General features: G+C 35.4%; 1 protein-coding gene across 1 annotated transcript in view; it reads left to right on the top strand.

The window, feature by feature from the left end:
* Positions 1-18,520, top strand: part of cN-IIIB (cytosolic 5'-nucleotidase IIIB) — a 69,412-nt gene that overhangs the window by 12,126 nt on the left and 38,766 nt on the right. Inside the window, exon 4 of the mRNA XM_067087456.1 lies at positions 8,744-8,813. Coding sequence (XP_066943557.1) covers positions 8,744-8,813 — 70 coding nt within the window. The remainder of the gene's footprint in view (positions 1-8,743; positions 8,814-18,520) is intronic.

Here is an 18,520-nt window from a genome sequence, read left to right as displayed (position 1 = left end):
ATAGAGGTAAAAAGAAGGGATTATCACTAGGATTAATTATTGACTTAGTGAAGATGTATTTTTTATTTGCTGTAAAATAAGGTATGGAACTTTGAAAGGTCATCAATATTTTGATGTTTAAAAACCATTGTTGTGCATGGATCGTCTTTCCTTTCTGTCCTTCTGATTTGCAGTTTGAATGTTCTTATACGTTAGGGAATTATATCTTTTGAACCTGCTATTTTGCACATTTAAAACCACTTGATAGCACATAACACCACTTCAGAACTCCATGGAGTAATTAGGGTTGCCATAAACATATGCCATGTTTGCCACCCAGGTGTGTTTTATTTCAAATTGTTGTACAACATATGGGGGATAGTCACACATTAAATATTGGACATTGGCTTTTAGTTAACTAAGTAATAGCTACCTCAAACATTTAGTCTTGATTATTAGAGTGATTTGAAACTGTGCTTGTCATACAATGTTGTGAGGTCTGTTTCTCATAACTGCCAATCTTGGTTTTCTGTATCTGCCACACACAATAACCTTGTACTTAAGTAATGCTGTACTGTATCTGTAGGTAATTTATTTGAAGAATAATTGGTTATTTCAGTATTTCAAACATTTGTTGGTGGATGATTTATTTTAAGATATCCATAAGTTTAAAATGCTCAATAATAAAAATGCATTGGTCTTCCTGTGTAGAGGAGTTACACCAGGACCAATCTGTTTTTAATATAAGATTCCCTAGAAATATAAGGCTTAATTTTTGTTTGTCATGTCAAATGAGTCTTTATTTTACTGTGAAAATTGGTATATGCTTAATGTTACTTACCTAAAGTCCTTGCATTATGTTGCCATGTCTTAACTAGCCTTTTAAGATTTTTCCAATGGATGTTATGAATATGTTTGTAGTTTAAGTTCGTTCTTAATTCTTGCAATTAAAAAAGGTTGCTGTAATTTCTTGTAAGACCATATTTTATTGATAGTAATTAATGCTAATGTGCTTATGCCATTGCAAGAATCATTGTGGATTTTGAAGGTCATGTATGAAAGAAGATTGCTGAGACAGAACAAGGGTAATGGAGTTGAGTACTTGAGTCTGGGAAAAATATTCTGATTTTCTGTGGTTGTTTGTCGGACAGTTCTGCCAGTTTGCCAATGAATAAAACAGTATTCTTTGTTAAACCCTGTATATCTGGGGATTTTAAAAATCTGTGTGGTAAACTATTGGAGTTTTAATGTACTGTTTGCTAGTAAATGTTACTAGGATCTCTCTATCTTAGATGCCTGGGCAGTTCTCACTTTTTGCTTCTTGCAGACTTACGAATGGATTTATGAATTTTTTTGGTTTGTTGCTTCTATATATATTTCAAATTAGTTTTATGTTTTAAAAGAAAGACCGAAATGTGCTAAATATACTTATATATCAACCATTACATTTTCTCAAGGTTTTAACTAATTCTGTATAGTATGCTTTCTGTGTATGAATTTTTTTTAAAATGCCTCTTGAGTACATGTATTGTTTGTTTTAGTTTGGTCAAGTATTGCCCTGTCTTGAACATATTTTAAAGTTTTGGAGAACATAGCATAAAAAAATTTTTATCTGAGATATTAGCTAGAGGTTTTAGCATATTCCTCAAAATTTTATCTTTACAGTATACTCATACTTTGAAGAAGGATCATCTTCAATTTCTCCTTCATCTTCATCATCTGTAGATGGCTTGAAAAGGTCTTAAAACTTCTTGATGTCCTTTTTGTATGATCTTCCACATATTCCTTCATCACACCGAACCATCCCTGCACTGTCGGCTTGTCTTGCAGTTGCGATGATTATTTTTACCTCTCAGTCATTCCCTGGGTACCTTAATGACAGCTATTACTTCAGCAGTGGTAAATGATTTTCAGCTGTCTTATGGTTTCATTATCAGGGCAGCATCGATTGCAACTTGAATCATCTTGAAAATCTGCTGAAAGTATTAGGCTTTGATCCATCTAGTGGTACCCTGGTCAAGTGAATTAAGCAGCAAAGATGTTTTCATCTGCAAAGCACCACCTGATCATTTTGATTTTCGATCCTAACTGACTATGGATGGTCAGTGGTATTACTGTATACTATATGCTTTATAATTAATAAAGCCTTGAATGGCAACCCTTCCTTTTCCAAGTACTTTTTCACTTAGGGTGTGTAACTTTGATGGACTCATTTAGTGATAAATACAGTATAGCTGTGCTGGAATGCCAGGAGACAGCTCTTGCTTTTGCTTTTGAGAGTTTACAGATTTCTTGTGTACTAAAAATCATCAGGCCTGATCATATGCCCATCTGCATTGCCACTCAGCATCTAGGTTAATGTATCCTTCCATGCATTTTGTTGGGCATCTTTTTCAAAAACTGTTTTGTTTTACCCCAGTTTAATACTTGTATATGATGGTAGCTGATTCCCATAACTGCCATAGTTGTGGTAGCAGCTCCCTCACCAGCAGGTGCAGCCTCTCCAGTAACTATTTTATTCTTCAAGTTACAAATACCTATTTTTGAACCTGTGCAATCATCCCTTGCTTGCTGTGTAACTAAGACCTTTTGCCATATGATGTTGCTGTCACTGGGCATCCTTTTCCAATTCATATCTTCCACCTAGATATTGAATGCTCTTTCCATCCTTTGAATCCTTATTGCGTAGCCCTACATAAGTGGGAACTCATTCTTTTCTTTTTCAGTAACTAGGATTTTATTTTACTCATGGTTCCTCTTTGGCTCAAGAGCAGTACCATCACCAATACTCTTATTCTCTGAGGCCACTCTTATAATAAATAACGGCTTTCTAATGCATAACAGGCAGATTGGAAGTGATGTGTATGCAAACTGTAGCATTGTTATGGAAACCAAGAAAAATTAGCCATTTGCTGTGTGATGCAGAACACAGCACTGACAGGCAATTTTTATCATGTTACAGCCTGTACTTGGATAGAAAACTTTTTGAATTCTCCATTTAATTTTAACCGGGGTCATGATTAGTCACTGAAGAGTGAATCCACAGATTTCAGTTCCATGCATTAAGGGGGATTACTTTATATGCTTTAGCAGCTGCAGCTGATGTAACTCGGTCACTATGCTAGTTTTTTGGGTCTTTTTGTGACCTGTTGATACTCTCATTGAACTTTGAATTTTCTCTCAAACATTTGTTGTGTTCATGGGACAGTATGGGCCAGTGATACATCCATATGTTATTAACCATCCAAATTTCAAGCACACCCATGTTTCGTAAATATATGTAACACTGCCTGAAAGACCAGTGTTTTAGCAAACGTGTTGTTGCTTGCCCTTCATTAGTAGCCATCCATTCAAGAATGACCAAAACCCAATGTTGTTTAGCTTCACTAATCAGAAGATCAGCAGTGTGGATGACATGTTACTGCTAGCAGCATTTGGCCTTATTTTGGCTAGTTGTCACATTCACCAGACATTTAAATCAGCTGGAATTTTCTGTTGTACATCATTGTTTTTACAAGGTAGGGACATTAAACCTAGGCTCAATCCCTCTCTGTAAACAAGACTTAGAATTGCCATGTGTTTATATTCTGTCAGAACAGGAAGCAGTTGGCAGCAAAAGAAGGTTGCACAGTAGCAAAGTGAGGCAATTATCTTTAATTTATGTGCGGAAGATGAGAATATCAAACTCATGCCTACGAAAGTGAGGATGGCTTGAAGAAGCCTGGGACACAAGGGAAGCAGAAAAAATCCAAGAAATTGAAGAGTTAGCTAAAAGAGAATGGAAAAAACACGAAAAACATGTTTGCAAGGATCCTTTAATCCAAAAGAATTACAAGTCTTAACCCACATTAGCCTTCTCTTTGGGTAAAATGCTGCTAAGAAAAGCTTTGAATTCTTAAGAAAGGACAGTGGTATTATCATCACGAAAGTGGATAAAGGTGGAGAAACTGTATTGATGGAGAGATCAGATTATAATGACAAGATTCAAGTACAGCTGTACACTAATGCTAAATGATATACAGTACATCCGTATAGCTATTTAACATCTAATCTCCTCTCTCATGTTCAAGTTCATTTTAATAAAAAAACTTAAGTAAAAAACCAGAAACTTGAATTTCAGTTGCCTAATATTCATCAATAAGCTAAACATTCCATTACATCCCAGAGTACCTGCATACCCCGTAGCTGAATCATTAGGTTGGTTCGTTCTCCGTTGGTTGGGAAGTTTTTAAAGTTCATATAAAAAATAGCTGGCATTTTATGAAAAATTTAAAAATGTTTCTGTGAATCAGAGAAAATGTAGTGTATTTTTATTTACCAAAGTTGATGTTGAGTGTAACTTGAATTTTGTGAAAAAAATTAGAAAATATGAATCCAAACTTGGTACCACTTCCCTCCCCAGTTGTAGTAGATCTCATAGTATTAATAATATAGTCTTTACTTTTTTGAAAATTATTTGGGATGAATTTCTCCTACTGTTAAAGTTTGCTTACGTCTTTGTGCTGTAGGTGCAGTCAGCATTCAAAGAAAAAAATAAAAAAGCTTGGCTAACCTGGGTGGACTGTCTTAGTTCATAGTTTTTCCACCAGGTGTGTGTAGAATATTTTCATTTGACTAGTCTAGTCAGAATCCTTGGAGTATTTTGGCTGATGCTTGCTGATTTTCACAGTATTGTGACCTTATTTTCTCTTCATTATTAAGTACTCATCTGGAAGCAGTACAAACAAAAGTGTTAGGTTCTGCAGAAACAGATTTCTGTATTACAGTAATAGGATATGTTCAGCATGTAGTGTCAGGAATGCTTAGTGGTCAGATGAGTTAATTAAAAGATTATTAGGTTTAGGAGGAAGAGAAAATTAGAGCAGGTCTTGGGCCTTTTTCGTCCTCTCCAGCTTCAGCACCTGTGTCTGCTTCCTTTGCTGGCCTCCCTCCTCCCCATCCTCCTCCTACTCCTCCATCAGTTTCACTTCCTGACACTCCTTCCTTTTGGTGTGCCCTCATTTTAACATTCCCTCTGGAGAGAGAAGTTGATGATGTCCCTGCCTACCTGGATTGCCCTGCGACAGTAGGGAGTCCCTGTTGCCCTCCGGAAACCAAGTTGGTCTCATGGTGAAGGTTTATGCACTCCACTTCCTCTCTCGCTTTTGTTGATTGTGACCTGTTGTATTCTTTGTTTGCCAAAGGATTTGTTTGGCAGGTGTAAGTGTACTCATGAGTTATCGTCTTTATCATCTACTTCCAGCTTGTGGTGATAACGACTTGGGCTTTGAGTTAGACCCAGTTAGTGTAGCAGCCTAGTCTTAAGGTCAGTGTTTTGTCATGTGAGAGCACTGACCTTAGAAAACACTCACCAGCTATTGAACTGTTTGCTCCCCCATTTTCTGCGGATGTGGAAACCATTCCAGAGGATATGGAAATGGAAATAATTGAACTGCATTGTAATAATGAACTAAGAAATAACTATGGTGATAGCCAAGTTTCTGCAGTGGGGACACTATGCTTTCCTTCTTGCCCCTGTTCACAGCTAAGAATGATTTTGAAGCAAAGTCAGTTCCTATAGTTGTTAAAATCCTAAACTTGGCTGGTTTAGTATGGAACAAAAAAGCAACACTTTTTATACCCAGAAAGGTTGAAACCTCTCAGAGGTGGGTTAAACATTTATTTTGTGGAGTCCAAAATTGTCATGTTTTTGTTTGTTGTCAGGTTAAGTTGGCTCATGAGAAACTTAACCCTAATTTTATGCCTATCCTTAAGATGAAATTTTATGCCTTTCCTTAAGATGAAATTTCAAGACAGTCGTTAACACTGCACAGTGGAGATGTAATTCCATTTTTACCTCTTATTACTTGAGAGATGTAAAAATTTCTTTTGAAAATTGTAAAATCTTTAGTCCTCTAGTTGTGGCGGTGACAGTTTTCCTGAAGTAATTGAGAGAGTAGCTTTCTTCCCTATCTCTAGCTTTTAAATCCAAGGATTGAGTTTTTGGGGAGCATGGCCATACATTGTGCTCATAGGAGCATACCTTTAATCTAAAGGTGTTCCTCTGGGCTCTCCTTTGATACCACTCCTGAAGAGGCAGCTTTCTCTGCAAGGCTTCTGAGACTATGCTATTCATGAGAGCCTTTCTCCTGGTTGTGGCTCCACCTTCTAGTGGTATTGTACCAAGCAGATGTTCTTTTAGCTGCACTGACCCACTATCCTTCTCTCAGTGTGGGAGTTTTTAGGTAAGATTCATCCCAGATATTGAAAACTTTTTATAATCAAATGTATCATTTTGACACTCAAACTATTGCTAAATTACTACTAACCCTTCCCAGCCTCCTCACATCTTAGTGGGTTGTCAAGAATAATTCTAATTAGAACAGAAACATTCTGTGCACACCTGGTGGAGAACAGGTGAATTTGACTTCCCATGTGGATCAGCCAAGCATTCTTTTTTCTTTGAATGCCACTATCACCTTTGGCACAAAGATGTAAACTAAATTTAATAGTACATAAGTATCCAGATAATAAATCGTGTTATAAAGTTTTTTATTTTATTATTAGACTTAGTTGTGCTGTGGATTCTCTTTTCCCAGTTCCAAGTAATTTGCTCTGGGGATACTGTACTTTGGAAACAAATTATTATTTAGTATTCTTCCACCTGATACCCCTTGGTTTATGTATGTAGAAGACATCTGGTCTGTTTATAATTGGAATGTAGGTTTCCATATATGTTTTCAACTTGATCAGCTCTATCCATCAACTAGGTTCACATGTAAATGGAAATCTGATTACAAAACGGCAAATTTAGATGTATTATGCATGTTTTATTTTATTGATTTAAGCATGAGAGAGCACTTTGGTTAGAAATCAGTACAACAATGGTAACAATAGGCTAAAATATTGCCACAATTGAAGATAAAAAATAATTGGATATTTAAGGTTACTTATGAGGTGCTCATACAGAGCTTTCTAGGTAATCATGCAGGGTTGTTTGTTGGAAATAGATATCCACACTGTTATAAAAACATGAACAACATTATTAAATGGATCCTTTACTAAGATATCCTGCCCACTTAAAAGTAAAGCTGAAATTGATTAGGGATATGTGAGAAAGTTATATCATACCTTTACTTTGAGGCATGGTCCTTTTATGCATTGAATTATAAGTCCTTATGAAGATTCTGTATGTTTAGTTTTTACTTTAAAAGGGAAATAATGTGTTTCATACAGAAACTTGGTTTGTACTTTCAAGGTTTTATTTCATTGTTTTGATTATAAAATTAATCTCAGTCAGTGGTGTAGTTCCAGTAAAGTCACCAGCATATATCCGATTACAAATTAGAATGATGCCAACTGACTTCACTGACACCTGTGTCTAGACCAGTGAAAATATGTTAGGTAGAGCTACTGTTAGAAGTGTTGCATTAATAAAACCCCCTTAGAAAAGAATGCCCAGTGAATTGGTAAGTGAACATAGAGATTGGATGTCAGTGGCTGTTGTATTGATGGTGACTTATTTGAGTTATTTTTTGCTATTAGAAGAGTAATAGGTAAAACTGATCACATAGTATAGTGCAAAAGCAAAAAATAAGGAAACCTCAGATAATAATTTTATGTTCGGTAAATAAACAGCCAATAACTGAATGCTGTATAGGTTAATGATGTTACTTTAAGTAGAGGATGTAGTTTGTGTTACATTATTTTGTAAAATAGTATTAGAAATTTGTGCTGTTCCTAAGTGTTGGCTCGTTATGCTCAAAGTTTTCCTTTAGAAATGGAGTTTTTTTTTAACATAGCTCCTTGTAGCATTATAGGACCCAAAGTAGTAAGGTAAACACTGCCCCCGAGTAGTTTGGAGCAAGCCTTTCTTAATAGATGTACTAAATATACAATTGGATGTTATCATTTTTAATTGTACTTTATGTGCTATGAAATAATGGTTTTGTCTGAGCTTCATATGGGGGCTTTATTTTTCAAAGGAGCTTTGCTGTGTTTTATTTTTCTTATGTTCTTATACTGCAGATAATTGCAATATTGCTTGGGTGTTTCAGTTTAACTATTTAGCTTTTACTTACATCAGATCTAGAGTTTTAATAATCGCTTCCATTGCTTTTGAAAGGTAATAATGATTTAAGTGTCATGTTTCAGTTAATGTGTAGGATTTTTTTTTATTTAATATCTATGTGTGATGCTTTGTAAGATAAAGAATTTTTTATGGTTGAATGATGGATTCTAAAAAATCTAATATAGTATAGTACAGTATTTGTATATGACATGTTTTATTTATTTATTAAGAAAATCTTATTTAATAACTTTTTTTGGAATTTGGACTACAGTAAACCCCCCGTATTCGCGTTCTCACAATTCGCAGACTCACGTATTCGCGGTTTTCTCTGTGGAACGTATCTACCCATTATTCGCGGAAAATTTGCCCATTCGCAGTATTTTTCACTGAGAAATATTCACTAATTACAGTATTTTCATATCATTTTCGTGACTAAATGCACTTTTTTGTGATAAAACTAGTAAAATACTCAGTTATAAGCATTTTTAGAGGGTTTTTCATGTGTTTAAACTATCAAAATAGGCAGTTCTAAGTGTTTTTAGAGGGGTTTTTAAGTATTCACGGATTTTAGCTATTCGCGGGGGTGTGTGGTATGCATCCCCGTGAATGCGGCGGGTTTACTGTATGCCTCATGTTCAAGCAATGCTTTATAATTTTTTCAAACAATGCTATGAGATGATTGGATTTTATGTCTGAGAAGTAGTTTGCCCTCAGCTTGTGGTGGATTTTGACTTCACTTTGACTCGGGTCCATGTCAACAGTCAGCGGTGTCACTGTTCCTGGGGTAAGTGGTATTTAGGAGAGAGTGCATCTTGCACCCTTAAACTATTCTGTTTGCTTTAGTATCCTACTTGTGTTGTGTTGGATGTAGCATAGATGTTGAAAATTGTCTTGTGTACAATACTAACCTTTATAAATTACACCTGTAGGCTGATCAACAAATTTTATAAGAAACTGGTCATTTCCACAGCTAAGAAAGTTTTAGGGAACATAAAACACTGTCGTATTGCCATTGCAAGACTACTTTTAGGTATGTTTAATTATTTATGATGCTGTATATAGATTTCTTCTGAATGGTTAGTGGAGTAATAATAGCTATGTTGTTTGCCTTTTGAGATTACAAAGCACTTTGGGAAGCCTATGTTAACATACGTATTAGAAAGCTAACTTAAAGTATTTTACTAATGAAATTAAATTTTTCTTGTATGATGCTGGCTAGCGTTACTCTAAAACAGGAACTGTAACTTTCAGCGCATTGATATTACTGTAGTTGAATTTCAGTTATTTACTCAGACTTCATTCTTGCCTGCCTTTGGGGAAATTTGCATATTTTGTGAGTTCCACAAAACTTTTATCGTTAGGAATAGGTGAAATACTTGTTGGTTGGTAGATTTTGCAATTGTGGACTTCAGAAGTAATGAAGTTAACAGAACCTGGCTGAAACTCAGAATTTGCATTGTGCATAATGCTTTTCAACTGGTTGGAGCTGAATACGCATGGGGTTTCATATTAACTGATGTCAGTGTAGTTTGAAGTAACAAAGAATAGTGTTTAAAGAATAAGCATTTTGTAGATTCTGATAGGTTTTTCAAACTAGTGGGTCTGACAAGTATAAGTAAGTGCATAAAATTCATTTTCTTGCCAATACCTCTTCTAGGATTTTTTGGAAATACTAAATCTTTAATTTTTATACAAGCTCATTACCATTTAATTTACTGTTTTCATGACCTTGAAATCATCGTAGATGCTCAGTTCATCTTAAAGAGAAAGAAAATGGCAATCAGCCAGTAGTATTGTGCTAGTGTTAAGAGCTCCCAAAGTCTCAGGGAACTAGAATATCATTGGCCATGTCTCTGATCCATGAGCTTTGAGAAATTATCAGGGCTGGGAGATGTGCACTTATAAGTAAGGGCGTTGTATATAAAAACTAATTTTTTCCTCAAAAAATTATATTTGGTTCTCCACAAACTCATTAATTATGATTAACCTGAATCTCAATTTCAGTAGGAATGATCAAGCTATGAAAACCCCAGTATTAATTGATTGAGATCAGAATAATCTACATGCAAGCTTCTTGAGAATTACTACATGTATCAGAACCTATATGTCTCAGAAATATCTCTTAAGAGATTTTTATTTTTTTTCTCTTGAACTATTATTTCCCCCTTCTGCTTCAGGCCTGTGAGGGAATGACATATGTTAGGAGACCTTTATTGGCATAGATTACTGCTGGGAGTGGCAAGTGTATCAGATGGCAACTCATTTAGAAAGGCTGAGTTGAGGAAGGAGCAGGGATCACCTGTCCCCTACCATCAGAGTACCCAACAAGTACGAGTCTAACCACCTGTGTGCTGCGTAGATGTCTGGTACCATACATACCTGTCATTAAAACCATGTTGACTTCAATAATGTTTAAAAAATAGAGAAGTCAGAAAGGCTCTGGTTTTGTGTATAAAAATATTGCCTTATGCAGCTATACAGGTGTCCATGTTCCTGTAGACATTTAAAATAACTTGTCTGAGCTGACTTCTGGCAAAAGCTTCGTGTCCTTATTTTTTTGTTTTACAAAGCCTGACCTTAAACTAGTTGAAGAACACTGGATGTATCACCTACACAACCACTGTACTGTATTCCTAGCTTTCCTCTACAAAGCTAGTTTTGGCTTATGGCAAGACTTATGCTGATCTGATTTCTGTAGTAAGCAAAAAGTTAAAAAGTGGCTATCTGCTTTCAGAAGATGAACCCATACAGTAGCTGTTCTCGAACTGGATTCCAGTACCCTTTTGTTACTCAAGCTTCTGTCACTGCCCTCCTCTAATTTTTATTCAGTCCTTTTGAAGTCCCAAGATATGTAAATCCAAGGTAGTATTTGCTTAGCTCTTTTCCATGGGAAGAGATAGAAGTACCAAACATGCCCATAGTCACAAGACTTCCAAGATTACTTAGAGCTGGATATCTTTGTGTCAATGATGCCAAGGCCCATTGTCCCAGACAACTGGTTGCCTGGATATAGGAGGTTGCAAACACCGTTTCTTTGGATTGGCAGCTGCAACTGGACTAGCCTGAATGTTGAAGGGGAAAAGCTTTTAACTAGGTAATTACATGAGCTAGCCATAAGCCCAGACCCTTGGAAATTATTTCCTGAAAGGGGTCATCCATTATGTCCCTTTGAGATATAAAACTACTGTACTTAGCATTTTTTAAAACATGTTCCTGTTCCTGATTATTGGTAAACCCACAGCCAAAGTTGTGAATGTTATTACTTTCAAAATTAGCGTAATTTCATTACGTGTTTAATTCTACTTTACAGTTGTAAGGAATTTTACAAATCAGGAAGGATTAAATGAAATAATCACACAGTGCTTTGCTCCAGAATGTATTTACATGTAGAGAGAAACAGCAGCTGCGATACACTTTTGGTAAGGCTCTGGCTGCAGCAAGCTTGTAGAGGTGATAGCATAGTTCCTGATGTGATAGGAACAACTGGCTGCCAGATGTCCTCGGTCACCTCCACCAGTGCTCACTTCTGTGGCAGTTGAAGCAGACCTCTCCATCACCTTGTGCCCTTAAGCCTAGAGTAAGGGATGACTGTTTTGGTAGCTGGATGACTGGAACCTCCAAGTGGGAATTTCTCTGAACTCCCTACCTGTAGGGGGGGGCTTCTATTCTTGGGTGCATTAAGAGGGTTTAGGGCACACATGGGAGGTCTCTCTGCAGTGAAGGTAGCTGCAACATGCTGAGATAATTTTGTGGTTACTTTAATGTTGATCAGTGAAAACATAACCCTAGTAATGTATGTCAACAAGCCAAGGAAGACTCTCTCCTTTCTTTTCTGCCAGTTCTGCCAATTGGTGATGCAGATGCAGAAGTGATGGTTTGTCTGCTGTTGAGCTGTTAGCCAGAGCATTTCAAGTGGTTTGGCAGACCAGCTCATCTGCCATAGGTAGTTAGTCAGGGCAGATTGGTTCTTTCTTTCTTGGATTAAGAAAGCCTTTTTGACCTTTGGGGAACTACAGTGATCAACCTGTTTGCTACACAGTTGAACGGGAAACTCTTTGCTTACCTCCAATTAACCAGTCTTTTACCAGGTTTCAACAATATTTTCATGCTTCCACTGAGGAATACTCCTACATAAAAGGTTCTGGTTTGTTTACCAAGGAAAAATATAAAGTGCTTTAAAATTGGGTACTGTAAAGGCAGTCCCTGGTTATCTACCGCTCTTTTGACCAGCCTTTTATTAACTTATGGTTCCCCTAAGATTGGGTAGCTATCATACCCTCTTTGTTGTTGAGTATGTAGGCTTGCTGTATGGTGCACAGATATACTGTACAGGATGTTTGCACTATGATTCCTTGCAATTTTACAGTAAAAAAACATTCTGGCCCATTGACTAGGACTTGTGTGCTAGTGCAGGAAAACATATGTGCTCAGTAAGTTTATTTTTGACTAAACAGGAGTGCCATAAAGTATACGGATTTTCTACCATGATTTGGAGAGGTTACTTGTGAACCTAGATTGTTATCACGAGAAAATGAATGGGTTGCTGAACGATTTCAAGAGGACATGTCTGTGACTGTGCCATTTTTGTACATTCATTCTTGAAGAGAACTCAAGGTTATTGATGTGTCAGCCTCTTCATGGGAAGTTCAACTTTTGCCTTAGGGAATATGCACTTTTGAAGGGCCATACACCCCTTCAGTACCTACCCCTGCAGCATTGTTGGTACATGATTGTTGGGTCCTAGGTGAGCCTAATGGTTTTGAAGTAACAACCACCTTCCTGTTGTAAACTGTATTGGTGAAATGTTATCAGGGAAGGCAGGCACTCTCCTAATTTCCAAACTTTAATGTTATTACATTTGCACATTCTTTAGGTATTTAGGAAGTCTAGTCTGGTTTTCCTGCCAACAAAGTGCCTTATCTACTTTTCTCTTGTCATTTTGAGTAACAGTCCTTTTATGTCCCTTTATCATGGTGTCCAAATCTCTTCCTGTTTCTGCAACATAAAACGATACAATTTGTAGAAGTCATAATTTATGTTCCAGGAACAAATATTTTATTTTTAAAAGGCTCCATTTTATTCATGCAAAGTTTCTCATAAGGAAGTAATTATTACTGTAAACAAACTTATAGCTGGTATTAGACAACTTTTGGCAAGATTTTTCAACTCTGTATTGCATTGTAGAGATCTTTGCAGCATACAGAGAATACATGATACCTCAGTTAATAAAACAACACACAGACATATATTCATTTTGAAGAAAGCTGTGGTCACAGTGTCTCAAAAACAAATAGATATACCTTGACATCTGATTTTACATTTGTAGCTCAGTTGGTAAAAGTGCACTAGGTTATTTGGACGAGTGCTTTTCTACAAATACAAGTTTTGCCTTAAGCATGGTGTTTAAAACTTAGCATTAAATCCAAGAGAAGAATTTCTAAATTCTTGCTTCTTTTCAGAGTGAAGTTAGTGAAGTCTTTCCTTTTATTTTTAGCATCAGTACAAAGATCAAATTCATTTTGGGAAACAGGATGAATTTAGCAATTCTTCTCTAGGATATAATGGTAAGTTTTAGTCTCTCAGTCAGACAACTGTGGGCTCTATTTTTCAACCAAAATAAAATGCGAAATGTATGTTAGGTTTATTTCTCAGAGAATTATGGAACTAATATTTTCCTAAATTAAATGTTGTAATTACAAAGATGTTTTAGGGAATTAGGGGTAAGCAGCATTTTGAGGAGTTTAGTCAAAATAATCCTTTCACGGACACTCAACCATGGGCTACCCATTCAAGCCAATTACCAGTTTGATGTAGATGCAGTAAGTGTAGCTTTGCAGGAAATGGGGTAGGGAAACAATAGCAGATACATATAAAAACCAGACAAATCCAGAACACAGTAGATGTCACCACCTTTGAGAATAAGAGTGATATATTTTGAAAGTTAAGAATATAAGACGGCAACAAAGTGGATTCATCAAACCCAAGGGTTTTTTTTTTTTATTTCCCACCAAGAAAGTGACACTATAGTCAATATCTATATATTGCTTTTATTGAACTTACATAAATTGGAATTTTAGGTATTCAGATTACTTGATGTCTAGCAAAGAGAACATAAAAATTATGAACTCTGTCTCCAAGAAAATTAGTTTTTTAGTTTCTGCCTTGATATTTCTTGAATTTACCTCATTTACAAAATCTATTTATGGCTCCATATGTCTATGGTTCAAGTATAAAGTCGTATTTTGATTGTTTCTTCCTTTGCCTACCTTCTCAAGAGGATTGAATCAAAGGCATTTTGCTTATTCAGTGACCCTGCCTTATCTTTTGACCTGATTTGATTTTTTTTGCTATGATTTTCTTTCTTGTACACAAGTGGGCATTCTGCTCCTGGGAACTTCCTTAGCAAGTTAATGGTCTTTTCAGTTTGTTCTATATTAATTTGAGGTAACCTCTCCTTCGTAGGATGCTCAAACTCGTGGAACCTGATATGGTTCCCAATGGTAGATTTTGTTAATTTTGGGTAGGTCAGCTCTCTGCACAGCAGAGATAAAAACAAATCTGTGGTATACGAAGACTTGTATACAGTGTAGTTAGGAACTTTTAATATATAACTATCAAGCTGGAAATGGGACATTGTTTAGTGTTACTGTTGATTTAAAAATTGCAGTAAATTAATCATCAACTTAGTAAAGAATCAAACAGCATTTAATAAATGTCCTTATTAATTAGAATGAGTAATTTTAGATTATCATGAGAGTAGTGCATAGTTTAAAAGAAAAAGTAAATTGTTGTCCTACATTGTAAGTATACAAGGCTTTAAGAAGTTATTGCTCTATGTGATAGATTTGCTAGAGGAATTCAGTGTTTTAAGTTGAGGGGATCATAATTTTTTAGGGTAAGCTGCAATGCTTTGTAATTCAACAATAAACGAACAAAGTTTGGTATGATCTATTGTAGTTTCATTATTTGAGCTTCAGTAGCATGAAGATTTCATCAATCATCTTATTATTTTGTGACAAGAATAACGATACTTTTAAATTTTAAATTATGGGCTGAGTTATGAAAAGTGTTTAAATATATTTGTAATTAAAAGCGTAACCACAATGTAAGGAATTCACAGACATGTTTTAGCTCTTGTAAGGAAATGGTGGATTGATATTGGTCGCTGTACACAACTTCAGTGGCTAACATTCGAATCCCGTTTGACAAAGCCGGTTCAGATTGTCAGGAAAAGTTATGTTCTTTGATAGCACTTTTTCTTTTGCTGTAACTGCCTGGATTTTGCCCTCTCAGAATTGTTATGCTGTTTTCTTCCAATGGTTTGAGTGAATCTGTAATAATGTATATTAGTCACTATAATGTTTTGGATAAAATTTTATCTTTGCAGAATTCAAAAACAGTTTTACTGAAGTACATTTTACATTTATGTGGACTGACTTTCTGTTGCTCTGTGGAAATATATTGAAAGGCTTTCAGTTATCATTATCAAGTAGCTATGAATTCTTATTTTATCATTGTGAATTTTTTTTTATATGGCCATGTCAGTCATTATTGCTTGTGCATATGTATGCTCATATCTCTGTTTTTGAGGTTAAAAAACAGAGGATAACTATTTTCATGATATGATAAACTCACATGAAGAGTATTATCCTGCTCAAATTCGATCAGAATAGTACCCTTCATGTTTGTGACTTTATCATTTAATGAAAACAGTTATCCTGTGCGATTGTTAAAGATGTATTATACTGTCACAAAGTACCATTATGTAATATTATTGTTATTAAGATGACTGATTCACATTTCTAGGCTCACAGTGTTAGCACAAAGGATTTACTTGAAACTTAGGGAAACATTGGAGACCACAAGGTTAAAAGAAGTTGGTAGCTAAGCACAACTGTATGAAAAATAATGGGGTAAAGCAATGCAGCTGGAGGCCCAGAGAATGCTTCAAAGAACTAAAAATGCCATTAGCATCCTGCAGGGAATTACCACTTATCTGTGCCGCACCGAAGGGGTGATGCCAAGATTGCATTATCCCTTGGGCCCCAGCTGCATTGTTTTTTGTCTTTTCCTTTTCCTGTACTGTATTCCCTTTGGTCTCTTCCTACTTAGCTGTGCGACTCCTTTAACAGTTTATGTATATTGGGGTATTCCATTGAGAGCGTGTGTATATTGGATTATTTCAGTAATCCTGAAAACCCAGAACAAGCTTTACTTAGCTTAGAATGTATAGTGTTAAAATGCTAAGCCGTGAAATCAATTACCGTTAGGTGTTAAATGCTTTGTGATTCCTGCTGCATGTAGATATGGTTGCTTAATGATAGGTATATATATTAATAATAGCACTAGTATGAATCACACATTTCAGTAATTTTTCAATCTTGTTGTTGTACTATTTAGTGCTAAGTCCAGTGTTTTTAACTGAAAATAGTTGCTTTTTATACTTATAGCAATTGTTTTGTGTGAAGTTTGCATGCATACTTTTCTGATCTTTAGAGGTCTTCTGCTTTGTAGGCTTTTGGCTGTAAAAGAATTAATAATTTTCAAAATAAAATTACAGTGTTATTTGTGTGAATCAAGATATGAGTAAAAGCAGATAAGGTGATGACACTTTGGTCTATTAAAGGATCAGTGCATAATTCCCAGAATCTCCTAAACAATAATTTGCTTGTAATTGTAATTTGGAAGATTTGTTTTGTGTACTTTTTGTCTTACCCTGATAGAAAAAAATTACCCAGACATGGTAAGCCTTACATGTCAGTGACATGTTACATTACTAGGTCAGGAAAACATGATGTGGAAGTATCTTATCGAAGAGTGTTGTTTTGGCCCTTATTGTAAAAAAGAAAAATATTTTGTGTTGAAAAGTACTATGCCCTCTGTATCTTCATTTAATATATACATACTTTTTTATTATTATTTGAAAAGAAAGATTTCTTTTGCTACTATTAAAAAAGAAACTGACTCTTCACATGCAAGAAGCAAAACCAAGAATGTCCAGGCATCATTTAAAACAAAAATAATTACTTGACTACATAACTTCTTGTAGGGGGCTGCGCGATGTCTTGCTATACTTTTAGAGTACTAAGTGTTTTATTACTATTTGTGTTCATTAGTAACTTGTATTGCATTTTCATGCACTGCTGTTTACCTCTGAAACTTTTGCACCATTTATTTTAATTACTGACAATTTTGTGTTTATTATAATTATGTATTGTATGATATATGCATAAAAAAGTGCAAGAATTTCTGATACTATATTACTCTTTTTTCTTGTTCTTGCATGAAAGAATTTATGCATTGTACTGCCTTTAGGTTATTTAAGATTCAGTTCTGCTGGTTAGTGTGAATGAATCTTTAATGCATATTTTTTTTATAATTCGTATATGTAAAGAAAAGGGAAATCGTTCAGAGAAAGGTGTCTTTTGCTTGTTTGTAATGTTTTATAATATTTGTGAATAGTTTACAGAGAGATTAGGATATAATTTCACATATCAAAGTACCAGTTTAATGACTAATGGTAATAGTAGATTGATAATGATGGTATTTCTGTAAGTTACTATTTAACTGTAAACTATTTCAGTAAGTTACATATTTTGGAAAAGATATTGGGAAAGTCACTTATGTTTTCCATTATTATGTAAAATATTATTAGAGAAATTTATTGACTGCTCTAGGCTATTACTTTTTTTTATTTATGCCCAAAATGCCATGTACAATTGTGTAATCTCATTATTTTAGAACAGTCTCTCAATCTTTGAGAGGCATTAATTAGATTGAGATCATTCATGAGGGCTAGAATCACCAGCCAACGGTTTCAGATATTGGAAAATTTTTAGTACTGTCTCTGGGAGCTTGTGATTGTTGTGAAGAGCCATAGTCATTTTTCTCTGTTTGTTGCTAGTGTCATTAGCATCTAATGTCAGTCCATTTTCTTCTTACGTTTGTCCACATATAATTCCTTGCAATTTTTATCAGGTTAAGTTTTCTTGTATGCAGGCCAACAGACCACTAACTTATTGTCGTGTTTTGGGCTGTTAAAGAGCAAGGACCAAGATCTGCCTGACATTACTCAGACCTAAGTAGTTGTTGAGAACTAAATTAACTATGGCATTCTCAGTTTGATTCCATTTTATTTTCTCCTTATATTCTGTCATAACTGGCCTTTGTTGCTGAAGCATAGCTTTGAATGTGATTTCATTGCTTTTAGAACGTGAAGGATAATAAGGCTAGAGGGCATATTTCATCCAGTGTACAATTCCAGTAGCTTGGTGTAGGTTAGCAAGGGGAAATACTTCTCTTAAGCTTGGTCCTCAATGTTTGACTCTTTATGTTCTGAGGGTACTCTGGAGGATGTGTAGATGGTTCTCCTAGGGCAGCTACTTTTGAGGTAAATCACAAATTATTTTTCCTTCTGGTAGGGCCCATTTGAAGAGTCCATCTTAGATGAATTTGGTCACTTTGTTTCATGAAGAATTTCTCCCAGAATTA

This window comes from Macrobrachium rosenbergii, chromosome 43 (genome assembly GCF_040412425.1).
Source record: "Macrobrachium rosenbergii isolate ZJJX-2024 chromosome 43, ASM4041242v1, whole genome shotgun sequence".
Taxonomy (NCBI): domain Eukaryota; kingdom Metazoa; phylum Arthropoda; class Malacostraca; order Decapoda; family Palaemonidae; genus Macrobrachium; species Macrobrachium rosenbergii.
This window is presented reverse-complemented; position numbering and strand designations above follow the sequence as displayed.